Here is a 16,096-nt window from a genome sequence, read left to right as displayed (position 1 = left end):
GGGAGGCCGACACGCCAGCGGCCGCCCCTATTCGAGAATAGTGGCGCACCTGCAGCAGATGCCCAAACAGAAGATTGCGGTGGAAGGACGGGAAGTTATGGCCCTGATTGACACTGGCTGCACCACTACCATGGTGCACCCTACCCTGGTCGGAAGATGGAAAGGGAAGGGTGAAGTAGTGGCATTCGATGGGTCGCGAGTGAAGTGTCGAGGGAGAAAGACCATCACTATTGATATTGCTGAACGTCGGATGAGGGTCCATGCAATTGTCACTGATCGCCTGGTGCCTGGCGTCCAAGCCATCATTGGAATGGATGTTACATGCCGCCTTGGAGGTGTTACCATCGCATGTAACAACGTGAGTTTCGGACTAGCTGAGTGCGCGGTGACGGAGCAAGCTCCCAGAGGGATCAACAAGACTGGGGAGGAAAGAAAATTGTTGATCAAAGATCAGGACTTCCAAGCTGAATTCAACGGAGAGCAGTGGACGGTGGAGTGGGCATGGAAACATCAAGCGCCATCGCTGATAAACAGGGTGGCGTGCTTCACAAATTCGCTTAGAGGAGGGGCGAGAAAGGAGTTTGAGCAAGAAGTCGACTGATGGATTGAGGAGGGGATACTGATGCCTTGGACGGATGACGTGGAGTCAGGCATTTTGCCGTTGGTGGCTGTTCTGCAAACAACTAAAGGGAAAGTAAGACCGGTCCTGGATTTCCGAGAGCTGAACGGCCATGTTAAGTGCCATACGGGAGGCGACACCGTAGATGTGTGCAGTGAGACCATTAGGGAATGGAGGCAGATGAATGGCGCATCTACATTGGTAGATCTAAAATCTGCCTATTTGCAACTCCATGTTGCCAAGAAGCTCTGGAAATATCAGTTAGTCAAGTACAAAGGCAAAACCTACTGCCTTACGCGAGTAGGGTTCGGGTTAAATTCGGCACCCAAGATTATGTCAACTATCATCAGGAAGATTCTGGAGACAATAGGGAAGGGAGATGGGGTAGTGAGCTCATACATAGACGGCATTCTGGTGAATGAAACTGTGGTAACTGCCAAGGAGGTGGTGGCTCATTTGAAGAGGTTCGGGTTGGTCGCCAAAGAGCCCGAAAAACTAGACGGAGGGGCTGCTTTGGGCCTAAAACTGAAACGAGGTGCGTCAGGCGGCCTAGAGTTTCGCAGGGGAAACGGGATCCCACAACTGAAGCAGGAGCTCAACAGATGTGAACTTTTTTCCATATGCGGAAAGTTGATCAGACATTACCCCGTTGCTAGCTGGCTTAGACCAGCATGCAGCTACATAAAGAGACACGCCGAAGGACGAGGATGGAATGATAAGGTGGGAGAAAGAACGGTTGCCATGATGGAAAAGCTCCTGAAAGAAGCAGAACGGCAAGACCCAGTCCGGGGAACCTGGAATGTACCGCGAACATTGGATGGAGTCGTGTGGTGCGATGCGAGCAGCATTGCAACAGGGGTCGTTTTGGAAATTGGAGGAGTAGTTGCAGAAGATGCAGCCTGGTTGAGGAAAAAGAATGATGTCAGCCACATCAATGTGGCGGAATTAGACGCGACAATAAAAGGAGTCAATCTGGCCTTGAAATGGGGACTATATGACATCTGCATCAAAACAGACTCTGGCACGGTGTTTGCTTGGCTAAAGTCTCTCATTTCAAGCGAAAAAAGGATAAAAACGAAAGGGGCTGGGGAGATGTTAGTGAAGCGCAGGCTTGGGGTGCTGGCTTAGCTGATGCAAGAGTTTTGTTTGAAGCTTCGCGTAGACATGGTGGCTTCTGAAAAGAACCGAGCAGATGCTCTCACGAGAGTGAAGAAGAGTTGGCTGTTGCCAAAGAAAGATGTTGTTGCTGCATCGGATCTAGATGATGTTGGCGTGCGAAAACTGCACAATTTGCACCATATGGAGGTAGAGAGGACTTGGTACTTAGTGAAAAAAGTCGACCCGAGGATCACCAAGGAGCAAGTGAGGCAAGTGGTCAGGACATGCGACAGATGTCAGTTGATTGATCCTGCTCCAAGCACGCATGAAGCTGGCCAATTGGAGGTGAGTGGGATCTGGGAGAGACTGGCATGCGATGTCACCCATTACAGACCATTACCATGATTGACTGTGGGCCCGGGCGATTTGCCCTATGGAAGAAGCTACATGGAGGAACAGGCAATGAAATAGCAGCAATCCTTGATGAGGTGTTTTTGGAGCGAGGCCCCGTGGAAGAGTTGTTAACCGACAACGGGACTGCATTCAAGTCAGTAGCAGTGACAGAAGTACTGAAGAAATGGAAGATCCAACAATTTTTCAGAGCTGCCTACAGACCCAGTGGCAACGGGATCGTGGAGAGAAACCACCGCACCATAAAGGCAGTTGCGGAAAGAGGAGGCACCTAACCTGAGCAAGCCATCTTCTGGTATAACATGTCGCCTAAACTGGGACAAGTACCAGAGATGGTCCCGCAACTGTCAACATTTGCATATTCCTGGAGACATCCCAGGGTGGAGCTGGCAAGCCGAGAAGTAGAGGCCAAAGGGACAATTAAACTTGGGGACGAGGTATGGGTGAAGCCACCGGGGGCGCGCTGCACCACACAAATGGAGTAGAGGTCGCGTGACTGGGAGGAACACTAGTAACAACATTGTGGTGGAAGGAGTCCCGAGGCACATTCTCGACATCAGACCAGATGAGGGCGAAGCAGTGGAGGGGAGTGTGCAGCCACAGGAGGAGGACGACAAGACACCTCAGAGGCCAAGTAGAGAGAGGCGACCGCCACAGTGGATGAGAGACTACGAAATGTGATCTTGAGATCAGGAAGGCATGTGGTTAGAAGCAAGAAAGACAAGTCTTACCGTGGGTGCTCAGCGAGTGAGTTCAGGTGAAGAAAAGGAAGAACAAACATGGCGGCCAGCATTTTTATTTCGTCCGTTCTCGCGTAATCTCGTGTGTGCGTGAAGATGGAAACTATAAAACGATGTTCATTTATCGGTGCTGGGAGATTATTCCCGATCAGGCAGGAGAGAAGGCAATGAGAGTAGAGACAGAGGACTGTAGCGATAATCTTTCTTGAACATTCCGTTTGTGTATTTGAGGTGAAACCCCCCCATTATACTTCAAAAACATATGGCAGACACACTAAAAAAAACATATAGCAGACACACTAGCAAAACAATTTGCTGAGGAGTCAAATCAATCTAAAATTTAAAAAAATGAAACAAATGTCAGAAAAAATAAACTAAATCTGTCTTCAAACAACTCCGAAGCATACAACAAACCAACCACTCTTATAAAGCTAACCAACTCAATAAAAAAATCTCATAATTCATCAGTATGGCCTGATCCACAATGAATTTCTAAATGTATAACCGAATGTCTCCTAAGCAGTGGCGGCTCGTGTCTAAGATTAGTAGGGGTTCTGTTTAAAAAAAATACCTAATGTTTTAATATTGTGTAAAAATAAAACAAACATAAAAACATAATTTATACGTATGCACACGTATAAAAATACAATAACTTAAAGGAATCCTAAATAGATGTAAATATTTTAAACATTTTACTTATTACATTCATTTGAAAGTAAACTCGATTTTTCTTGTTTTAATTTGTGAGAAAAGATTGATAATTTTCCCCTTAACTTCTGAATCACTGCTGAAGAACGTTTTTTCAATTGAAAGCACTGCAAGTGCATTTAGTCTTTCGCAATCCATGGTGTTCCTTAGAAAAATTTTTATTCTTTTCCGAGTTGAAAAACAGTGTTCTGCCTCTGATGTAGTCATGGGAATTTTTATGAGTTTTGTGATTTCACTAAGAACATCGCTTAAATTTTTTTCCAAAATAAAATTCAGGAGATCAATTACTTTGCAATACTCATGGATATCTGACCTACTATAAAATATTTCTAGCTCAGTTTCAAACTTTTCTTTGTCAATCATGAGATATGCTTCAGCTGTCAAGGATATCTCTTCTGTAGGTAGTTTTTTCTTAAAACTAGCAAAGCTTTTCTTGTTAAACAATTTAACAAGTATTGAATGTTTCGTTGATATAGTCACACAGTTCTTTAGCTTCACTCTTGAGTGTTTGTGAAGGATTTTCACAGTATTTGGTGTTTCTTATCTCTAAAATAGCAGTTTTGAAATTTGTTATGTATTCATTTGTAGCTGTCATGGCTGACGATACAACAGATGTGTCTGAACGTACACAAATGATCATTGTTTTATGGTATGTCTTGGATGAAAAAGTACTTGAACGCTTTTGGGGATTCTTTATTCCAGAAATACTAATTTTCCGAGAAATAATTTCAACATGAGACATGATTTGATGAAATAGCTCAAACCAAAATATGAAATTTTCATCGTTCAAATATTTCAGAATTCCTGTCACTTCTGCAACAGTCTCATCTACATATGATGTTGACTGAATTTCAGTGACAGTTTTTTAATGCTTGAACATTTTCATGAACTCTATGTATGTTAAAGTTCCACCTTGTGGTGGATGGACGTGGAATGCTTACATCCAGACGCTTCTTGAGAATGGACAGACGCTGTGGTGATCTAGAAAAGAAAGTCGGAATAGCCAAAATGTTAGAGATAAATATTCTAGCATTTTGTGTAATGTTTGCTACATTCCTCATTATTAAATTAAGTTGATGCGCATAACAGTGAGTGAAATGTGCATTACTATAAACTGCTTTTATTTTCGCCTGAACACCAGCTTTTTTGCCTTTTATGACATTTGTACCATCAAATGTCTGAGCTATCAGTTTTGGGCGATTCCCTTGAAGGATTATATCCAATTGTTGTAGAATACATTTTGATATCCCATCAGCGGTTTGGTTTTCTGGAATAAAGAATCCCCAAAAGCGTTCAAGTATTTTTTCATCCAAGACATACCGTAAAACAATGATCATTTGTGTATGTTCAGACACATCTGCCATGACATGACAGGAAGCTTACCTAATTTCTGCCCTTATTTCGTCACGGTATATTTGTAAAAGACAGTCAAGTATGTCATTCTGAATGGTTTTGGAAACATCTTTGAAGACACTACCGGTTTCTAAGTGATTCTTTAAATCTGGATCTAATTTAGATGCAAAATTTAATAATCCTCTAAATACACCTGAATTTACTGAATTATCTTTTTCATCATGTCCTCGTAAGGGAGTTTAAAAGTTCCCACAAAAGAAAATACAATCTATTATTTTAGATAAAATTTCACGGTTTTTCTTAACATTCATGTTATGATGATTGATTGAAAGTCTGTAGGCCTCACTTAGTTTTTCTTTAATATTTATGGTCCCCAAAATTGATAGGGAAACTACATTGTCAACGTGCTTCTTTAACTTCGTGTGCTTTTCAGTTCTATCTTTCATTTTGCTAATAGTTCTGAAACCATCTTTTATCCACGTTACATCACCCCCAAACAACAAACAAGGAAAGCAGAACAATGCCTTTTTTAGTTCACAGGTGCAAAGCCAACTTTTCCGAATATACACTTTGTTGTTGCTAATGCCGAGCGCGTTGAACAGCCTCTTTTCTTAATTTCAACTTTATCATGAAGAGACACCTGTGAAAACTCAATCTGTTGAAGTTCACTTACCGTCGCAGAAGTTATTTCTTGGGGATGCAAGGAGGCCATGGTTAAATTTTTTTTATATCAATTGTGTTGGGAAAGGTAAATACTAGGTAGTCTATTAGTAGAATATCAATTAGGGTAGAAGGAATACAATGTTTACGTAATCCTCTTTTTGCGATTCAACTGAACAGGAAGTTCTAACTGAGTTGAATCGTACTTTTATAACTTTTAGATCACAGATTTTTATTAACGAAAAAAGTTTTACTATTTAAAAAAGGTTTTATTTATAAAAACCTTTTTGTTAATTAAAAATAGGCATATAACATAATAAGCTTGTCATTAAAATTGTTTTTTTAATACAATATTTTTAACTTTGCCATAATAAGCCGTCAAAAAAGGGATAATACGCAAAAACATTTTAATTAAAAAATACTATTTTAAATTGTGTACACTTTACAGAGTAATAAAAAGATATACAAATATATTTCTTTTAAACTTTACAGATTAAATGAAATTTTATGGGCTTTGTCTGCAGGGAAACAAATGAAAAACATTTTTAAAATACATTTAATTTACAATTTTTAATAATTATTTTTTCATAAAACCAAAAACTTTGAAATTTACTTGCATGCACACGATGGTAAAGCTAGGAGTTTACCATTTAAAATTGTTTTATTGGATAACAGTTTATTTAAAAGTTAAAAATCTGTTTATAACAAAACTTTGTAAAAAAAATATAGAATAAAAAAGTTTACATGTTTGTACTATGAGCAAACAAAAAACATTTAAAGATATATAATTTTATTTACAAATCTTTTTACAAAAAAAACAAACTTTGCTATTTACTGGGCTTATTATAAAAACGGTTTTACTTACTCGTTTTGTTATTGCACATTTTAATTAAAAAAAACTTTGTTCAAAGTGTAAAATTTCTTACATTGTCCTCGTTGGAGGTAAATAAATCCTAAAGTTTTTATATATATATATATATATATATATATATATATATATATATATATATAGTGTGTGTGTGTCTATATGTGTGTGTGTGTATATATATGTGTGTGTGTGTGTGCACGTATATATATGTGTGTGTGTATATATACATAAGGTAAAAACATTTCTAACTAAAATGTATTTTAAAAATAAAATTTTCTTCTCTTTTCTATAAAAAAGATTGTAAATATTTTTTATTCTGTAAAGTTTAACTACTACAAAATAAATAGATTACAAACTACTTCAAAACACAAACAATATATATTTACCATATAGGTAAAAAAAAAAATATCATTAGTCGCGTTGGTAGCTTCACGACTAAAAGCCCGAACACTTTTAATTAAAAAACAAAGTTTGGCATATTGTGTATTTTTGTCTGCTTAAATCACATTTAAAAATGTGAGAATTTTTTTTAAGGTGGAGATTTTATTTACAAGAACACGTTACACTTTTTAATAATAATAAAAAGAAAACATTTGTAAACAAGCCTCTTAAAAAAAAATAATATAAGCGAAAATGCGCAAACACCGCATTTCACAAGCGTTTGGAACTGCAAAAACTACAGCTCCAAATTGGCTTTTATCGGTCGTCTAAAGCGGGCGTGCGCACAAGCGAACTTCACTAAGAATGTGTAACTGTGAATTTCGCAGCTCCAAGCAAAGTTTTACTTTTATGCTTATATGAATATGGGGGCAGTTATCGACATTAAGCTTCAAGATTTTATATATATATATATATATATTATTATTATGATGATGATGATGATGATATATTATCACATAGAAAGAAAAAAAAATAAATGCATTCTTTTTAACATGTATTGATAATATTGAGTAGAAATGACTTGGGGGTGCTGCAGTTCCACAGCTCCAGGCACGAGTCGCCACTGCTTCTAAGCATCCTAAATAGTTGATGGACAAATAATCTATTCTGAAAACATGAAACAAATGACAATTATCCCAACACCTAAAACAGATAAAGAGGCATCTAACTCACAAAACTATAGACTCATTGCTTAAACAAGTTGCCTACATAAAACAATGGAACATATAGTCAACAATAGACTAATATAGCTACTTGAAATAAATAATCAAATCACAAATATTCAAACAGGATTTCGGAAAAAAGAGGAACAATAGACCAAATAATTCGATTAGAAACTATCATAAGAAAAGCTTTCATCAAAAACATATGACAGCAATATTTTTCAACATAGAAAAAAGCTTGATACCATTTGAAGATATGGTATCATAAAAGAACTCTAAAAGGTAGGCATACATGGAAGACTTGCATTATTCATCAAAAATTTCTTATGTATTAGAAACTTCAAAGTTCAAATGGGAACAACTTTATCAGATACACAAAACAGATTAACAGAAGGTATTCCACAATGAATATCCTGTCCACAACACTATTTTCAATAAAAATAAATGATATAATAAAAATATTAACACCTACAATTAATATCAGCTACAGATCCTCTCATATCCAAACAATAGAAAGAACATTGCAATCAAATCTATATAGAATAAATAACTGGGCTATAAACAATGGCTTCAGTTTCTCAACAACCAAAACTCAGTGCATTCATTTGTATTCTTTAAGGAAAATGCATAATGATCCAGCCCTCAAACTATAAGAAAACATAATACCAGTGGTCAACCAATACAAATTTCTCGGATTCATATTTGATAAGAAATTAAATTTCATAAATTATCTAAAAAACAAAAGCAACAAAACCCTACAACTCGTTCAAGTAGTGGCTAGGGTTAGGAAGTGGAAGCTGATCAATAAACCCTTCATAAAATATGCAAATACATTATCAGATCTCAATTAGACTATGCCAGATTTATCTATAGATCAACCAGAAAGTCATATCAAAGAAAATTAGATTCGATTCACCATGAAAGCTTAAGACAAATTTTAAGAGCTTTCAGGACATCTTCAATTGATAGCTTGTTCGTAGAATCAAATGAAACTCATTCACAATCATGAACAGAAAAACTAGCACTACAATACTATATAAAAATCAAATCCACCCCATCTAACGCAGCTTATGAAAACATTTTCAACCCAAAATATAAAGAGCTATTTGAAAGTAAAGAAAAAAACAATAAAACGATTTGGACTAAGAATGGAATCTACACTTAAAGGAATTGAAATCCCCATTTTAAACATACACAACCATATAATCCCAAATGCCCTGCCATGGATAATTAAAAATCAAATATAAATCTTAGTTTAAAAAAATTATCAAAACAGAAACCCACCCAAGCACCTATCAAGATGAAATCCACAAAATCCTCTTACAATATCCCAAATACCATCTCATATGAGCAGATGGATGCAAGGACAAAGACAACTTGATCAGCAGTATCTAACATAACACCTTTAAAAAACCAACAGAAATCTCAATCTTTACAGCATATAACTAGCACGTGACATTGTCTCAAACAGCAATTACCAAAAATTCATCATACTTTCAGATTCAATATTTTGAAAATCTCCTCATCATAAAACTTCTATGCAAACTAAACAATATGTCCAACAATAAAGAAATTCTTTTGTGCTGGAAACATAGCCACATAGGAGAAAAACGCAATGAAAGAGCTGACAAAGCAACCCAATCTGCTCTCAAATTACCCCCCCCTAAAAAAAAATCTCACAATTCCATATATAATGATACCAAAAATAAATAAATTTCTTCAAAATAAATGGCAACAAAATGAACAACACCCAAAACAAATTATTTCAAATAAGACCCAAGATAAATATATCTCTGTCCTCACAAAATCCAGGAAAGAACAAGTTATCTTATCTCAGCTTAACATAGGGCACACAAATCTCATACACTCCTTTATTCTAAACAAAGAATTACAACCAAATTACAGCACATTCCAAACACCTATTATATTTGGGATAATCGAACTACTGTTTTTATCTTGAGTGTGATTTTCACAACGTTTCAGTCGATGTAATCTCCGACCTTCTTCAGGTGTATCTTGTCGAACTCAGGAATGTTTCTGTTGAACTCGGGAATTTGGACGGAATTTCAAGCAGAACCCTTTATTTACTTCACAGGGGTGGCATGCTTTTGTTCTGTCAGCCATAACTGGATAGAGGTCTTAAGTAATTCGCAATTGTATTTTTCGGTCGCCCACTCTGAGGATTGAACCTTCAACCTTTTATTAATATTTCTTGTACTTGTATGAATAAATATATTTACCAGATTGTCTAATGTTATTTCATAATTGTTGCTTTTCCTTAACTATTAATTGGAAAATTAACTATTTAATTGGAAAACCCATTCACTATGTTCTTTTTATCATTTTTTATTCTTATTGAAATCCGAACCCTGGGCCTTTGACGTTTGTTTTATTATTGTGTTGCATAAAAGCGAAAGTGGAGTGTAACTTGTGTATCAATCAGTGTTTAGCAATAGAAGTACTACAAATCATTCAGTAGAATTTGAAACTTTTATCCAAAAGGAACACACATCAGCAATTTTCTTTGACATAGAAAAGACCTAACATGGAAATGCAGCATCGTAGGAAAATAAAAACTAAAAGTATTTGTTTCTGTCATCACTTTAAATGACCCTGTACTGAAATGCTAAAGCACTGAATTAGCCACCATAAAACAGCAAGAATTTTTTGGTATCCTGTTTAATATCAAACAGTGATTCATTCACCCTAACTTAGAAGCAGATCAGAAAACCCTACTAAAACTATATAGAACATTGAATAGCACCAAGCTGAATTATGAGTGAGTTATATATAGCGCATTGAAGAAAATCATATCTGAGGGAACATGAACAATTGGATTAGAGCTCAGAATACTTCACCAAAGGAAAGCCTATGCAAAGAAGCTATAATATACACAAAACAAAAACTGGCTCTATAATACTTTGTAAAGCTGTCATCATAACATTTTTCACCCAGAATGCACTAAACTTTTCAAGCAAAAGGAAAACCATTCAGTTTAAGAATGAAAGAACTTGTCTTGAAGAACTAGATAAACACATGCCTATAAATCTCCTGTATCAGAAACTCTTCCATGAATGCTTGAAAATCCCAAATAATATTAGATTCGCAACACAATTGTCTATCATTCTGAAATTTTTAACATAAAAATGAATCGTTCATTCATCTACACAAATAGATCAGAAAATGAGGTTTAAGTTTGATATCCCACCATTGATGCTGATGAAAATTTTAGGAAAGTGCTGACGTAACTGCTATAAACTTGATCTAACAGTAACACTAATGGGAATAATAATCCACCATTTGAGACCAGCAGATTCAAACTTGAATCTGCAGATCTCTAATGGTGGATTATAATTCCCATTAGAAGCAGAAGATAACTAATACTGACCTGTTTTCACAAAGGGCACATGCAAATCGTTAACTTTTTACCAAATGAATAGTGAAAGATTATAATGTATAATTTTAAATGCTTTATGTTTTCCATAATTTTTATTTGTAAAATGTGAAGCAATTATTTTTTGCCAAGAAACGCTTTATTCATAGTTTACATTGATATAAAATATTAAACACAAGTGAATATAATCCTTTGTCCATAGCATTTCAAAACTAATCAAAAATAGATATTATTAACAAGAACATATGTCAGTTGTATGACTGCATGCTTCTACCTGACAACATAAGTTGAAATTCCATGAAAATGTCAAACGACTGGACAATGGTAAGGTCATGTAAGATGTGAGAATTGGCTATGATATAAGCAGTGACTTTTACCTTTTTTTTAACCTTGACTTTTGTTATAGATATCCTAAAATTAGATCAGTTCAAACTTAGCTTATGATCAATATTTTGTTTTGTGACGGTTAATCAAGTGATACTGGCATAAACATACATAGTTACAAATTCGACTAAATTCTCAACATCCTTGGTGTGGTAAATAATTTAGATAGAAAAACAAAAAAAAAAACATAATTTTAAATGTAAACACTTTATCCATAGCATTTGATATTTGGAAAATGGACAAATAAATGCTAAAGGTTGTTAAGAATTACTCCAAGAACTGGTAATTGCAATATTTTAAACACAAATGAGTATAAATATTATTGATACATTTCAAATTTAATCACAAGAATTTTCTTCATGCCATAAGAAAAAATGACTACATGAGAAAATTAATATTAAAATTGGATTCTGGATAGTTCATATTCAAAGGTATACAGACTTATGGAATAAGAATACATTTATGATAATCGGGTCTATCATGAAACTACAGTAAGTATTAATAAGCCCCTTTTTCATTATTTGTTCTTATTATATGCGTGTGAGTGTGTTGTAATTTTTTAAGGGTTTTTAAGCTGAAATACTATTTTCATTTGCAATCAGTTTGGACATCAATGACTTAAGGTGGATTGATTAGCTGTAAAACATAAACATGATGAAGGACCTCTGCTGTATATATTAGTAAAAAAATGCAAATCATTCTTCCGAATCATTATTTTTACGAGCTTGGAAGGATGATATCATGACCACAAAACAGATACTACATTATCCTCTCCCCTCCCAAAGGAGGAGGTAATGCCTAGGAGAATGATATCATTACAGCAGTACAAATACTCCAGTACCTTCCCTTCCATGAATTGAGCATTGAAAAAATAATATATTTTAATAGAAGTAATAGTATGTTGTATCAATTAAGATAAAAATGAAATGTAATAAGTCCCCAGACGTACCTCTCCATCGTACAGTATATTGAAGGCTGACTGGGATAGCTTCCGTACATTTATATCTGATCTACCTCTGCATTCCATGTTTAAAAAGGATGTGTCCTCTATAGTATTAGACCTGACGGAATGGTTAATTGTAGGTATTGACCGTTTCATACCCTCGAAAAAGTTTCAGCAAAAACCTAACAGCCAGCCATGGTTCTCTCCAGAATGTGCTGCTGCCATTGCGCACAGAAATCACTTTTTCCACTGTTTCCAACGTAATAGATGTATGGAAACTAAAGCCGCTTTCAGGACTGCCAGCAACCATTGTAAGAAAGTATTAAAGAATGCAAGAGAGTTGTATACTCAATCCGTTAAGTCCAAAGTAGCTGAGCAGCGGCTTGGTTCCCACCAGTTTTGGCAAATAGCAAACAGAATCCTGAACAGAAGCGTGTGCTCCATCCCAACTATTATCAATGGATCTGAGGTAATCTCGTCAGCATCAGACAAAGCCAAACTCTTTGTCAAGAACTTTGCAGCTAATTCTACCCTTTGCGATCAAGGCCGCCAACCCCCAATATTTCCTCCTGTATCAGAAAACACGCTATGTGATATACGTATATCTGTACGTGATGTTGCCAAGCTAATCAAAAACCTTGATTCCAGTAAAGCAACTGGCCCTGACGGTATTCCAATTATAGTACTCAAAAAACTTCAACCTGAACTAGCGCCCATACTTACAAAACTGTTTAAACGTTGTCTTAAGGAGAATAGTTTCCCATCTCCCTGGAAAATTTCATCAGTATGCCCTGTATTTAAGAATTCAGGTGATCGCTCATCCCTCTCTCAGTACAGACCAATAAGTCTCCTGTGCGTCATGAGTAAGTTGCTGGAATCTGTGTTAAATACAGAAGTAATCAACCATCTCAACAAAAATAACCTTCTTAGTGACACTCAATATGGTTTCCGTTCTGCTAGATCTACAGCAGATGTGCTTACAGTTATATCTCATAGGATTAGCAAATCTCTCGACAGAGGCAACCTTTCTAGGGAAATTGCTCTTGACATATCTAAGGCCTTTGATAGGGTATGGCATAAAGGTTTACTTCATAAGATCTCTAGCTATGGTATTGCTGGAAATGTCTTCTCAATTATTAAATCATTTCTTTCTGATAGGTTCATAAGAGTAGTAGTTGAGGGGCAAAAATCAGAAGCTCACAGTATTAATGCCGGTGTCCCTCGGGTCCATCCTGGGCCCAACTCTTTTCCTGATCTACATTAATGATCTTCCAAATCACATCCTTACATCATTTGTAGACATTTATGCTGACGACACTACCATTTATGGTAGCACATCTAAGACAGTAAACGACCAAGTTCTCTCCAATTCTCTCTCCTCTGATCTTGAGCACGTAGTACAATGGGGTAAGGAGTGGCTGGTTACTTTTAATGCATCTAAAACCAAGCTTCTCTCTTTACATCATCAACATTCTGATCCACATCTGGCATCAATTGAAATGAATGGCTCTCGTCTTCAGGAGGCCTCAAGTTTTGACAAGCTTCTTGGCTTGACCATTACTCCTGATCTTAAATTGAACACGTACATCAAATCTGTTGCCAAGGCCGCTGGAAAAATGGTGGGATCATTCTATCGATCCGGTAGATATCTCACTGCTGATGCTATTCTCTATCTATATAAGAGCCAGGTACGTCCAAGGATGGAATACTGTTGCCACATCTGGGCAGGAGCTGCTAGAAAGGACTTGGCCTGCCTTGATAGAGTTCAAAATAGACTTCGTAGCCTCGTAGGAGATGTCATTTTCTCTTCCTTGCAACCTCTATCTCACAGAAGAGATGTTGCGAGTTTGTCTCTGATGTATCGTTATTTTCATGGAAAGTGTTCGACTGAGCTTCAATCTATGGTCCCCCCTTGCCAAACTTTCACAAGAAACACTCGTCTAGCTGTAAACACTATCAATAATTCCCCTCACTCTTTATCTGTGCCTAAACCTAAACGTAGATTCCATGAACAAAGCTTCTTTCTTAGAACTGCATGCCTGTGAAATTGTCTTTTGTTTTCCTGCTTTCCACAATATGGTTGTCTTCAAGTCTAGCGTAAATAAGTTCTTGATGAACCGTTCCATATAAGTTATCAAATTTACCAAATTTTCATTACTAATGATTACTATATTGTCCAATTTCTACTGTACACTCTTTAACCCTTATCCTTGAGTGGCCTCTTGGCCTTGATAATGTGGTGATGCCTATGTAAAAAAAAAAAGAAAAAAAAAAGGCTTAAGCTAGAGACAGAAGAAATCTCTATTAGTAATAGATTGAGTTAAAAATGTTCAATATGATTAGTTTGGATATTTTTCAGTTTAAAAATCCTTCTTTTTTTATTATAAAGGGACCAGATGCTTTTTATGAAGCTCAGAACCAAATCTATCTGATATTAGAAAAACAACATTACCCAAATTTTATTGTAAGTGATGTCTACCATGAATACATGTTGGCTCTCGAAGGTGAACCACTAAAGCAATCACCTTCTTTAGGTAAGTAATTATTGTTATTATTGTTTTCTTTGATCATAGCTTTATCTTGACTACATAATACAATACTTCACAGTTAAGCTATTCAAGCTTTATATATATATATATATATATATATATATATATATATATATATGAGAAAATAGTTAATAAAACATGTTAAAAAACACTTTGAAAAAGAGTTAAAAACATATTTAATCTGAAAATGAAACACTTAATAAACTTTTTTTGCTTCAAGTGTGCATAATATGTGGGCATGCGTGTGGATTCATATGTGGCATAGGTGTATGTGTTACAATAAGGTCTTTGCAATGTGTATTAGCTGTAGGATTGATGTTAGTTGGTAGGGGCTAATGCTTACCTCAACCACTTCCATAACTATAATCTTGTAAAAAAGATTAATTAGATAAACTTTTTACTTAATTTTTTTTTTTTTTTTTTTGCTGACCAATTTTATTTTGTCTGATTTCTTTTCCGAATTTAATATCTAGTTAATCTTACAGTACTGAGGAAATGTATTAACATTGAAATGCTGCTTTAACTTGCATGGACTGTACTAATGTTTATATGTTTATTTTTATAAAACTTTACTTTATATTGATCACTTTGAAAAACATTGGTTTTAAGTTCATTAAGTTAACTTAATTGGTATATGAAGATAATTATTAACCATATCTGGGTTGTTGTGATTATCGTGGAGGGTAGGGAGAAACAGGCAGTAACCATCTTTTCTTATTTGCCATTCAAAAAAAATATTTGCCATTTTTTTTGTTCCATTTTAAAACTGCCAGTCTGAGTCAATGTATACCCTTTTATTCCTCTAACAATGTCCAGTGAGTGACATCACCAAATTTGATTCTTCTGGGTCCCAGTTGATCACTTGGTATCTGGCGGGCACTCTTCATCTCTGGCAAAGGCCCTGAGTGTTCAAAGGTCCTGTCTGACGAATCACCACTTCTCCCATGTTGTAAAAAGAGCAAAAAGGTAAAATGTCTGTCACTGGTCACCATATACTATATCACTGGAAGCAAAGGTGATTTCAAGCTGAAAGAATAACATTCTGTTAACTGGTCTTTTTGGATAAAGTAGCAATAATTATTTGTTGAAAAATTACACGCTCTGATTCTTCACAAGTCTTAATTTAGGTATATATATATATTATTCCTTAATTGGAATTTTTTATTTTGAGATGAGCATTTTTATGTTAATTTTATTTTTACTTCGGACTATTAGTCTCATCTTTATTAGTTGTTGTTTGTTTGTTTTTATTGGTTCACAACGTTT

General features: G+C 35.6%; 1 protein-coding gene across 6 annotated transcripts in view; it reads left to right on the top strand.

The window, feature by feature from the left end:
* Positions 1-16,096, top strand: part of LOC145268864 (sorting nexin-25-like) — a 631,480-nt gene that overhangs the window by 410,886 nt on the left and 204,498 nt on the right. For all 6 annotated transcript variants that reach the window (XM_080124584.1, XM_080124583.1, XM_080124587.1 and 3 more), the window contains exon 13: positions 14,671-14,815. In XM_080124584.1, coding sequence (XP_079980710.1) covers positions 14,671-14,815 — 145 coding nt within the window. The remainder of the gene's footprint in view (positions 1-14,670; positions 14,816-16,096) is intronic.

This window comes from Euprymna scolopes, chromosome 4 (assembly GCF_053919585.1).
Source record: "Euprymna scolopes isolate OS-2025 chromosome 4, ASM5391958v1, whole genome shotgun sequence".
NCBI classification, from domain to species: Eukaryota; Metazoa; Mollusca; class Cephalopoda; order Sepiida; family Sepiolidae; genus Euprymna; species Euprymna scolopes.
Note: the sequence above shows the minus strand (reverse complement) of the source record. Positions and strands in the feature narration are given on the sequence as shown.